Source organism: Temnothorax americanus, unplaced genomic scaffold, assembly GCF_048541705.1.
Source record: "Temnothorax americanus isolate GAGA-0224 unplaced genomic scaffold, ASM4854170v1 Scaffold3, whole genome shotgun sequence".
In the NCBI taxonomy this organism is placed as follows: Eukaryota; Metazoa; Arthropoda; class Insecta; order Hymenoptera; family Formicidae; genus Temnothorax; species Temnothorax americanus.
In genome coordinates this window covers 7,160,235-7,172,965 of record NW_027509442.1, presented here as the reverse complement: position 1 = coordinate 7,172,965, position 12,731 = coordinate 7,160,235, and the positions used below count along the sequence as shown (strand labels likewise).

Sequence of the window (12,731 nt, the reverse complement as noted above, 5' to 3'; positions counted from 1 at the left end):
ACGGTATTATACATGTGTGACAAATCCTGTGTGCAAATAGACCGCCAATCGTGTCTTCTTTAATTCGTGTGTATTAAAGCGCGATAAGACGTTGATACAAAGCATCGCATGTTCGTTCGCAGATTCAGTCGATCTGTCGACGGCGACCGATACGCATCACGCGTTTTGTTTGATTTCGCGATAACAGATCGAACGCATAATTATATAGCGTATCTCATCGCATCTTTTGGATAAACAAGGACTTTTCGTGAAAGGCGACGCTTCTAGAATTCTTTTTTTTTCTAAACGGCAAAAGTGTAAATTAGTTCGAATATATAGATTAATGCGCGAAGTCGAGAAACAATTTCAGCAAAATTGAAATTTGCTGCGTGCGTTAATTCGGCGTTAAATCCCCGACGTGGTGCGTCACAAGGGCGAGAGCCCTTAATTGAAGCTGCAATCTGCAATTAACGTCGCCGCGTTTGCAAGTGACTTGATATTACATAACATGATCGAACGCGAAAAGTAAAAAAAATAATAATTGGCGCAGTGTGTGTGTGCGCTTCTTAGAGGAGTTCTACCCATCTTGGGAAGAAAAAACGTGGCTGGGACTTCCTGTCTTGAGTTCCGAGCGGAGCTGGTCTATGCCGCGATCTTTCAAGAAAGATGTCAACGACGCCTTTAAGAATAGGTATACATAACTCTTGTTAGGGATTTTTCATTTTTCCACCGATGATTTGTCATTGCTCTCCGCATCAATATGCTTTAACACGTTATCAGTGCGAATAATGATGCATTGTGAAAACAATAAATGCGCATAAATGCGTAGGGGCAGTTGGCAATGCGCATAAATACGCAATGCGTCGATCTGTTGATTTTCTGATGCACTTTGAACGACGGATACTTTTTATTTGCACTTTGCAGAAGTGCCTTACAACGGTATACTCTTTTTTTTTTAGTGAAAATGTGCAAGCACACGTGATTCTTTTTTTAATAAAAAAATATGTATGTTCTTTGTTCAATTAAAAAATACAAACAGACAAAATGCTGGAATACTCTATATAATTATAAAATAAAACAATGAAGATTTTTGGGAATATCGCGCGCGTGTAGCGTTTTTTTTTCCAATGATTTTTGTGCACGCGAATTTTTGCAGTGCACATTGCGTTCAATAATCATTAGCCGCACTGTGCATAGCACTGTGCAATGAGAGAAAACATTGCCTTTAAAAAGGCGTCTCATTGACTCTGTAATCGTGCATTCTTCTTTAATGTAGTTCATTTAATCGTAATAGTGTATAGATGCGCGTGTGTGCCATGCCGCCCTCGCGGGACAGATTGGTGTTTTATTTTTAAGTTTCACGACTTGGCTGTCCACTGTAATTTTAGCGGCACGTGTTCTACGCACGGATGAATCCTTCTTTCCACAAACACAATGCGCATAACGCGATATAAGCCAGCAATGAGACTATATTTCTTTCTATAAATTTATTTTGAGATGAAACGGGAACGCGTGCGACTATGCGTAGTCTAAAAAGAAATTTGGCGTAACTTTTTACAATAGTATAAATTCGTCATAGCAGAAAGTTCAAAGACAGATTAATATTACTATTAAAATTACCTCATATAATATAAAATTTATATGATAAAAGTGGATTGCCGTTTTAATTAGTCAAATATTATGTATAAAACATGAAGCTTTTTCCATAAATCGCACAGTTCTCGATAATGAAAGGAATCTTTCACCTCAAACCGTTTAATTTTCACTATGCTTTATTTGCCCAAGCCGTCTGAGTAAATAATGATCTTCCTATACGACAACGCCGTTCCGTAAAAGAAAAGAGTTATCAATGCGATATGTGATAAGTTATCGTAGAGAGCATCATTCCGTAGATCTCGGGTCATCGTTTCGTTGAAGCATAAAGGTACGTGAGACTGATGACCTCTTGATCATCAAATCTGTCATCGTACGAGATTCTCGAATCGCGACGTCCGTTCGCGTTCTCCCATGCACGAGTTCACGAAGTCGCTGCGTGTAATCTGCGTTGCTCCTATTTACATGCGTTTTCCTTTAAATATAGTTTGCTGTAGCGGGTTCTCAGACTTTCCGATAATTTAACCGCTATTACGAAATGTTATAAACAAATCGTGCAACGCGTGCCGCGCGCGCAACGACAACGCAATGTCAACAACGTTTTTAACTAATTAATATACGTATACGAATTGCTTTTTTCCATCGATGTATAAAATGTGTAATTGTTTTTCGTGAATATATAAAATGTTATTTTTATATTTAAAGAAACATGAAGAAAAAGAAACCGCAAAATGTCAGATATAATTACTTCGTGTTTGCGAGAAACATATATTGTTCGTCTTTAACGTGTAGAAATTCAAAAGTCGTCCTCGCTCTAACTGGGTTTTGCTAGATAAGATTGTATAGAATTATCGAATAATGTGTCATTAATGTGTAGACAGCGTTTTATTACGTGTTTTATTAGTGTTGCGCGATAAGGTAATTTTGAATTCAAAAATCTGTGTGTCGAAGCATAATAAGATACGGGATTTCATAAAAACAGAGCCCGCACTTTAGCGTTAGCACGATTTTATAGCAAAGCTGTGCGGAGAGGACTCACGGAAATTTCCAATGCTTTTTAAACGCACGTACATTTGCAGGCGAGGACACGTATCTTGTGACCTGTCGTGTTGCAGATAATAAACGATAAGGAACTATATCTCCTACATATGCTGCATTCCATATCGAGACAATTGATACGTTAAATTATAGGTCTATTAATTATCAGACTCGACATCGAGCGTCAATAAGTCTAGTTACAGAAAACGACAGGTGTACAATATTTTTATATCTTTACAAGTCTATCTCTGTAACATTTATCATTTTTCACGTTTAGTTTCGTACGTAAAATTTTTTGCAAGGAAGAAGACAACTTTGAAAATATCGCATTTCTAGCACTTTTATAAATAATAGTTTTTGAAGTTTTTTCGATATTTCTCGAATAAAATTTAAAGAGGCTGAATTAATCTAAATGTACATATGTATAAACAAAAGTAGCAAAGAATTGAAACGAAAGTAATATTAGAGTTTTACCTATTTATTTTATATCTTTAAATCAGTTTTTTATCAAATAGATCTCTAATGTTATCGATGCGAGAAATAAAATTGAAGACGACTGTGAACTCATTTCTCAGATTGATTAAACTTTCAGAAAGTTAAGATATACCTATGTTTATACGTTTTACATTGGCGATATTTTTTTGCAGAGGATGGTATTCGCCCACGAGATTGGCAACCGCGAAGATCAAGTTATAAAGTACCTTTAAGATTGATGCGATTATGTTTGCTGGGACTGCTTTTGCCGTTCCTATTCATTGTTGGGCCGCTGTATCTGCGATACCGCGTGTACTCCGAGCAGCTATATGCATTAGCAATATCGGACCAGAGATTGGTCGATAGCAAAGTATCTACCGTTTGGTGCCAAGTAAGGCATTTTGCTATTAATATCTTATTTCTTCCTTGCTCTTCTTTTTTAAAATTTCTAAAAACTTTATTAAAACTCTGTAAAATTTTTAAATCTCAAAATTATAATAAAAATGTAATTTATATTATTCTGTGATTTTGCTTCAATTATTATATAATAATAAGAGAAATAGGATCGTAACGATATACAAACAATTAGAATCAAAAGCCATGCGATCCAAGCTTATTAGGTCTTTGAAAGCCTTATATTAGTTTCTGTATACATATATGTCTATATACATATAATTTTTCCAACAAACTGCGCGCCGATTATTATATGTTTTATTATTACAAATTAAAGATAATTTTTATCTTCCTACAATCATGTTATAAAAATTACGTTCTCAATATGTATGCGACTGCGATTAAATAAATAATTTTATTTCACAAATAATTTTTTACAAATTATATATACTTTTCTTCTTTTTTCTTCCTAAGAAGTGTCCAGACAGCAAAACGCCTGTCATATTTACGAAATATGAAGAAATATGACGAGCGTTTGCGTAAATAACATGTAGCGCTGCGTCCGCAAATGCTCAGTAGTAGTATCGTTATTGTGTCAAGCAATGGTTCATTCAATGTTCGTTACCTTTTTCCAGCAAAAGTTTACGCGCCGAGGTTCCATTGATATAATACAGTTTACATTTTAGAGTGATGGAAACAATTTACATATTGTAGCTGCAAACAGTTTGCATCATCAATTTACACATCTTTGTTGTAAAGTACTATAAGTGTGAATCCTAGACGGCGGGCGGATACAATTCATGTTTACGCAATAATGTTTGTGCCGACAATAAATAAATTGTTTTCAGCCACACGTTTGCATGTGACTTTGCACACTCACGTTTTGCTATCTGGATTAAAACTGAACTGATAAATATAATAAAATCAATGGTAAATTTATCGTTAATGGTAAATTATTGTCTGTAGAGCCAAGTGATCAAAGTTAACGCCACGTTCAACGCGTACCTGATGAGTAACGAGCCGGTAGTTGAAAAAGAAACGGTGCCCGTTTCAATGACGAGACACCTCGTCATGGAAGACGATATGAAGGAGTATTGGGGATTTTATCTTCTGCAAGGCAGTAGCGTCACTGTTTCAGCTTGTGTAAGGTAGAATTATAGAAATGGGGGCTCTTTTTATCACGCAAATCTCCAAAGGAAGAGAAAATTCGTTTTACCTATATACGCAATAAATATTGCTTATATACGTAATTCCCCCATTTCTTAACTGAAGTTTATTTTAATCCGCTCAAAATAATATTGTACTTTAATTCTACCATTACTAAGATACAAATGCTCCATTATTTACAGATGGCCAGGTGCTTCTTTAACAATAATCCGTGGCTTCAAGAATCTGCACGAGTGCGCATTTATCGGAGATGACAGCAGCGAGGAACTCGAGGAGCTCGTTGAAGTCGCTAAGGAAGAAGGTCTTCTTGATATGAAGAGCACTACGAAGGTTTATTATCTTTTTTCTCAGAAAAATAGATTCTTTTTCTTCTAAAGATAAAACACTTTTATTTAGGCCATAATTTTCATTACAGACATCACGTCTTAGTAATGTACCGGACAAAATGAGACGAGCAGATCAGAACATACATTTTTATCACGAAGACAAAGCTCTTCGTTTGAATATTTCTGAATCGTCTAAGAATCAGCCGGGCAGTCACGAGTTGGATGCTGAAACGATGCGGAATATACTTACCCAGCTTTTGGCCAAGACCGATTATACAAAGAAGAAGAAGAAGAACCCGCATCATCATTACGAAGCGGTCTTCAGAGATATCACTAATATCGATAAACCAGTGACAACTCATCCTGGAAGCTTACAACGAGATCAGCTTCGCGAAAAGTCAATAAACGATCTTGAATCCAACGATAAAAATGTATCAGAAAATAGTACAAAGTGCGTTATTTTCCTTATTAATACTTCTGACTAATATAACTTAATGACTATGTTCAATAAATATTACGGTACTTTTCTCTTTTATTAAAAAAAATTTGAAAATTAATATTAAACATGTTATTAATTAAATTTAACTTTGTAAATTGTAAACAAGTCTTATTTATATCTAATAGACTTTCTTTTCCTAACTTTTTTCTTTGCGATTAAAAATTGTGAACTCAATTGTTTCAGATCCACGCTATTGTCTTCGAAAATACCAATTTCTGTCCAAGAAAAGCAATACAACCACAAAGAATCTAAGATCCAACAGACTGCCGCGTCTTCTCCTAAGCTCCATCCGAGTTCTACAGTATCCAGCAAGCAAACGGAGTCTAGTACGGCACGAGAAATCGTGAAAGAGCAAGAAGAGTCGACAACTAAACAGGCAAACTTTGAGGAGGTGTTTCAAGATGTCCTACGAAAAATCAATTCCTTAGGTGACCGTGGTAAACAAATGTTGCACAAATTGATGGATACGATTGACGCGGAAGCCGGCGCCAAAGGCGCTGCGTTGAAGCAAATGGTAAACGACACGATGAACGACAAGAAATTGTCGAGCGAAGCTAAACAGAGAAGAAGAAGAGATTTAATCCTTTCATCGCCGCTTTATGAGGAACTAACGCAGGAGGACGAAGATGGTGACGCAGCGTTAGAAGAGGTAACAGTTTTTTTTCGCTGTATTTCTTATATTTTATTAGCGTAAAGTGCCGTTAAAAGTATAAACTGATTTTTTAAATTATAATTACTCTGCAATACACTTTTAAGCTTCAGGTACTTCTATGCTTATCATTAAAAACATTGTTTATTGTTTATTGGGAAGTTTAACTAACTCTAAAATTGACTAAAGAGTATCCATTATAAGAGTATCAAAATTAATGCGCGAGAATATTAATACACAAAGTAACATTGGGAACTTTCTAGTAAGTGACACAAACGTCGTTCTATATCTTTCTTTTTTGGCGATGAGTAACAAAGACAAAATGACACTTGTGTCGACTTGTGTCGCTTGCTGGAAAAGCTCCCAGCTCCCACTGACTTTATTACTGATAATACTGTTCTTTATTAAAAAGACGGATTGTAATTCACCGCGTATTGTCATAATGAGTAGAAAGATAAAGTTTCAGTTAAATTTGTGGAATTAGAAATTAGGATGCAAATAGTTCCTACTCAAATTAGTGGATCTTTCCGTCGGGCGTTTGCAAGATTGCAGTTTATCAGCAGGATACCGTATAAACCATATAATAATGTTTGATCAATCTTACTGCCTTTATGGATGTTGTGGAACATGTCGTTGTTTGCAAGTGCGAATATGATTCACACTTATTTGTAATTTGAAATTTGTTTATAGTTTATAGCCTTAATTGAGTTTAGTAAAATGTATATTTTATTGTTTATCGAAGAAAATAATTTTGAATGCGGAAAACTATAAAGAATACACTTTTGAAAAAATTGCCATGTTCAATTCAACAATAAAAGAATACAAAGGGAATGTAAATTTATAATATCTCTTTCTCAGGATATGTTGCATCCAGATGGTATTGCGGAAGATCGAGGTACCGTAAATGAAACAACCTTGAACGATAGAAGTAACTCCGAGTTCTGGAGCTCATTTAGCAGCTCCGAAGAACGACTGTTGGAATGCAAAGGTCTTATCCTAAATTTACCTTTGACACCGCATCGTTTTTGTACGCCCAAACATGAAAGTCATCATTCTACGGCTTCCTTCGCCAATACGGTAACATATAGGTAGGTAAATAAATTATTGTTTGCGTTAATTTTCTTTTTATAAATAAGAATGTATTTATTCGATTGTTAATTCAGTTTTCTTGATCGCTCTTAATTATCGGTCTTAATTAAGGCTTTACGAATCATTTTCCAATAATCTGAATCAAATAAATACTTTTTTCTCAAATGTAGGCACAACTATTTTTATGTTAATTGTATATATAATACATATATTTATGATATATTTTGTTATTATTTGATTGTAGAGTGCCTCTAAATGGATATTATTTCTTTGTGTTTAATTCGGAAAACGAGGTTCAACCTAATTACGTGAGGGTGAAATTTGATCTTTTAAAGACCGTCTACAATACTTCGAATCCCGTGCACGCATGTAAAAACAGCACGAAAGAGTGCTCGTTACCGTTTCAGTTATTCAGCAACGAGAGAACAGTGTTAGAACTGCCATTGAGTGGAAATGATTCGCAATGGAATGAGGAATATATTGGGGTGTCTGTATGCGAACCACGAACGATGGTTTACACCATTTGTGTTATCATGGTGCCTTTGCTGATCCTTTGTTTCGCTTTTCAATAGCAGATTGCGTTATCAACAGTATTCATATACATAACACACATTTCTATTGACCATGATTGTTAACGTTATTGCACCAAAGCCTTTGAAAAAGGAAGGATGATAATGATAATAACAATTCGGTACTTTTTATTAATTGATCGAATTGATAAACGAAATACTAATATTGCCTTTACTTGTTGTGGTAAAGACAAAAGAAAGAAAAGTTTCACCAACGAATATACATGGAGGGGTAAAAACCACAGTGTAAGTCAAATTTTTAAAAATATTTTCTCGTGTGCATAGATGCAATCTGTACAATATATAAATTGCATCTATGCACACGAGAAAATATTTTTAAAATTTTGATTTACACCACTGTGGTTTTTACCCCTCCATATGTTTAAAAATAAAATGCCAAAAAATATTATACGTCCTAATGGTAAAAGAATGACCAATTTCTGTGAGAAATGTGGATAATAAAATTGTGCAGATGCAATTAAATGAATTAAATATTGATTTTCTAATTTCTTGAAAATTTTTTTTTATTTTTTAAACTAAAATTTTTAATGTCAAAATATTATTTTATTTGCTGACATAAGCTTACAAAATTTTTTAATAATTAATGCTATATTTTCACTATTATTATCCGTACATGGATATAAGTTGAAATTCTTTCTTAATCTAGATAAATAACATACAAATGTATTTTTAATTTATCAACCAATTTCCTATTTGTAAAACTTGGCTCGATCTAGTTACCTATGTAACATTTCACGGAAAAAATAGTTTTGCTGAATTATTTAAAAATTTAGTTAGAAACAAATGTAAAAATAATTATATTGAACGCTCGCCAGAATGTTACAATTTATACAGCATTATCAGTATCGTTGAGCGTTCTACATAATTATTTTGATGATCTGATATAATTATTTTCAAACCTGTATCTAGCCTATAATTTTTATATACTTCAGCAAAACCGTTCTTTCCGTATATAAATTCTTCGCGAACATGCTGTGATTGTGCTTTTTTGCAAACTCATATACAGATTTTCATTCAATATTATACTATTATATAATATGTATTTATAGTAAAACTATAGTTTTTAAAGATGTGCGGGTTTTTGGAATCAGTTATTTGATAACAGAAATAATTAATGTTGTTATGACATGCCTGATTAATTTTACGTATTCGGAAATCTATAGAATTTTTCGAGCTTATCGAATAATTGGGCTCATTTAGTAATTGACTTTATTAAACATATGGATATGACTCAAATCGTATTTGCAAATACTCGCATATCTTAGAAATTTTATAGTATTTTGCGGAGTCATAAAATTATTGAATTCTCCTGTAAACACAGGCGATTGTACAAAGTCATTTTTAAACTGGCGAAAGAAGCTGTGATCGAAATCCAACGGTTCTGCGATTTAATTGACAAATCGCTGAATTATACGTATCAAAGGCTGATTGGGAGAGTTTTAGATCGCAGTTTTATCGCGAGATACTACGATTATAGAAGAGACGAAGCTCCAATTGTGAAGAGTAGATTTAAAAATTAATACTTTTATTATAGCTACTTGATCTATAATATAAGTACCGAGATTACACATTTGCTTCATAATCGTTGCTGGCTGTTACAAATACTCTAGATTACTTGCGATTCACACGCGTACTTCGTGATACAAGGTCGTGAACGTCGTGATACGTTGAGTGAGATAATGTCGCATCTGATACGGTACAACTTCGACCATGAAGTTAATTGTTAAGGCTAATGGACGATACAATTAAATTGTAATACATTGTCGGACAATAGAATTAATTGTTGAATTATGTAAATAAAATGATCTATTAAATTGTATTTAAGTATCAAACTTATCTTATCAATCCTGATGTATCCAGAAGCTGATAAGTGACAACGGTTAGGTGGAAGACAGTTATAAATATATTTATACGTACATATTACAATGCTAAAATTACTCACTGATATTAAGTATTGATTTATGTAAACATATTTACATGATAAATTTTAAAGTATCTTATTCTTTTCGAGGCTGAAATGTTGTGCCATAAATATTCCTTTTGTGCATCTTACCTCGCATCAATTATCTCTCAAAATAATTTTCTCCCGTTTTGACTTTATCCTGATTCATGCGGTGTGCAGATGTAACTCGCCGACGACGCCGACGCGACGTAACGTGGTCGCGTAACTCTCAACGCAGGGAGTTAATATTCGTTCCGAATATGTCTTACGTATATACGCGCGTTTCGATGATCGATATGTCAGCGGGCGCGAGTGCCACACGTGGAAAACAAACACTAATAATGGGATTAGCGTGGGGCGGCTGGTTGACGGCGATAACGAAAATTGATTTCACCCTTCGCGTCCCCCCTCGGCCACCCCACGAGCACGGGGATGCTCCATTCGAGCGCGTTGACGTTCATGGGACGCTGCGCAAAACCGGCGACACGCCTCTCTCCCACCGACACACCCCGGTGAGACCCCAATATACCCACACGTGCCCGATAGAACACCGGTTTTTAACCCATTCAAGAAGTGATTTAACTCCGTTAGCGGAAATCAATTGCACTCTCGCATACCGCCAAACAAAAGTTACAGAGGGATGCCGGATAGTTGTAAACGTGCGGCACGAATCTATAAAAATGATTGTTCAGGAAATCTTATATTTCAAAAATAAATGCGATTTTTTGTATATAATTTATGTAATTACGAAAATTATGAAAACAATTTGTGAATTATTTCAACAAAAATATGCGCGTTGATGCGTTAGAGGCGAGTGGTATAATTTGAAGTTTAATTCTTGAATAATTCTTGGTAATTAGTAACAACGCATTAAAGCAATGAGACGTTAGAAAGACAGAACTTAAAAGAAAATAATTAAACTGTTCCTGTGCAAAATTATTTTATGACTAATTCTCGGTTCAATATTTACGTTACTGTTGTTGTACTTGCATCGATCGTTGAAAAAGAGCAAATATTTTTTATTCAACGGCAATCCAATATTTAGCTATTGCAACAAGGAGACAATATTCTAAGATGGCTATCTAACGGTGACACTTATATTATATACAAGTGAAAGTGCCGCTGAGATTTCGAGCAGAACGCTATTGAAACGAGGAGATGGAGGCTGCGCGAGTGTTCGCCGCTGATAAGAGATGCCCCGCCCTGCGCAGCCCTCTCGCGGCAGTCACCCTCCCGGGTCCTCGCGATCGTAGAATTGCAGGGTCAAGTTGTCGGAGGGCTCTCGGCAACGGCATGAGATATTAATCTCGGGGGATTAAACGGACAAATCGACGGAAGATTAATTTTTAAGGTGCCGTAAAGTGGAAAGGATTACCTCGACGCTTAATTAACAGTTACGCTACGTCGTTCTGTAATTAATCTTCGCATTTTTTACGGGTCCTGTCGTGTTTCGACTATACGCGCGAACGAATCTAGAAATATAAAATACGCTGGAGAATTGCAGAGTTGTCGGAATATTTATATAATCGTTGCAATACCGATGTATTGTGAACGAAACGTATTTGGTAATCCACGATTCCGCGATATCGCTAAATTTATAACACGTTTATTACGGATATAAATCTTCCGACTGGATCCTGATGTCGACATTAATGATTCCCCGGATTTTTATCTGAAAATCGGCACCGCGCCGAAGACCGCGATAAGAGTCACGTGAGTCAATCTCATGCGGCGATATTAATACCTTATTCTTATTCATTGGCACGCGCAAATTGGCCGCGAGTTGCCAGGCCTGTGGGAAACCGCTACAAAGTATCCCCTATTAAATTCTATGGGGCACCCGGGCCGCCCTTTGTCGATTTTTGTAACAAGAGTTTCTTTTTGCACTGGCCATTTTTCACATTTTTCTCTATGTATGTATAATAGTCGCGTGTAAAAAGAATAATATTGCACTTCGCGAACGCGATTATTGTATAGAAAAAAATATAATATTGCACTTAAATTGATTCTAGCTAAATACAATAAACAACGTGTTAAAGAAACATATCAGAAAATATAGCGTCAGTTAATCAGTCGAGTAATTTTACAAAAAAATTTTCTTACAAAATAAGAAAATAATATTGCATTTGTAAAATAATTCCAGCTATAGCTATATAACTGGTGGTAAATAAAAAGATATAATTGGTAGTAAATAAAAATTAACAAAATATTCTTGGAAAAAGTAACGATACACTTAATTACTATACGGTGTAAAATTAATAAAAAAAATAATAATAATAAAAGTTGCATAGTTACATTATGATGAGACGTAAGATGAAATGGATGGCGCATTCATGAAGATTTTTCCCAAACAATCAACTTTCGATTAGCCGGGTCCCCACGATTCGATGGGTATAAAAAAATCGAAAGCCCTGCTTAGTATACATTAAGGGTGAGAGAGCGGCGCTGCCCCCCGCCCCCCCCCCCGTCGTCAAGTGGCCACCAGCTACGGGTTGTTTTATTGTGACACCTCGGGAGGGTGCTACAGATTTTCCAGTGGGATGCGTCGGGGTGTCATCGTCGGAGCCTGATTATATGATATCGCTCTTGATGCTCATTCGAGCGTCATTACGAGCCAATCTGCGTGGGACCTGGTCTGATTTTGGGTAAGCGCGGTGTGCGAGGACTATCTGCAGAAAATCAATTGCACATAACTACTATCTATTTATCAATTTCAAGTTATAAAAATGCATCTTTTTTTCTCCGACTAATATATTTTAAATGAATAAATGTGTTTTAACGTTTATCTGTAAGAAAAAGTCAGTAATTCAGATGCGACGATAATCTGGAGAAATTTCATGATGGACAACTGGTTAAACACAGTAACCTACTCAAGTAGTAAATTACTTACAAATAATGGTCAGTGTTATATTTATTATATAAAATTTAAAAATGACAATTGACAACCGTAATTATTAAATGCTTTAAAAATAAAATATCTCAAGATGTGTTA

The 12,731-nt window shown here is 35.2% G+C and overlaps 1 protein-coding gene across 3 annotated transcripts; it reads left to right on the top strand.

Moving 5' to 3' along the window:
* The first annotated feature begins 21 nt into the window (after nucleotides 1–21).
* On the top strand, nucleotides 22–9,616 carry LOC143900244 (uncharacterized). 3 transcript variants are annotated; one of them, XM_077411354.1, is made up of 9 exons: nucleotides 32–670; nucleotides 1,765–1,903; nucleotides 3,258–3,475; nucleotides 4,444–4,625; nucleotides 4,827–4,974; nucleotides 5,060–5,421; nucleotides 5,653–6,118; nucleotides 6,977–7,206; nucleotides 7,452–9,616. In XM_077411354.1, the coding sequence occupies exons 3-9, from the start codon at nucleotides 3,323–3,325 to the stop codon at nucleotides 7,777–7,779; spliced, it is 1,869 nt and encodes a 622-aa protein (XP_077267480.1). In that variant the 5' UTR covers nucleotides 32–670; nucleotides 1,765–1,903; nucleotides 3,258–3,322; the 3' UTR covers nucleotides 7,780–9,616. The 3 variants fall into 3 exon arrangements, with proteins under 3 accessions (XP_077267481.1, XP_077267480.1, XP_077267479.1); XM_077411353.1 differs by lacking the exon at nucleotides 1,765–1,903 and having other exon boundaries at nucleotides 35–670; XM_077411355.1 differs by lacking the exons at nucleotides 1,765–1,903; nucleotides 3,258–3,475; nucleotides 4,444–4,625 and having other exon boundaries at nucleotides 22–670.
* The last annotated feature ends 3,115 nt before the right edge of the window (nucleotides 9,617–12,731 follow it).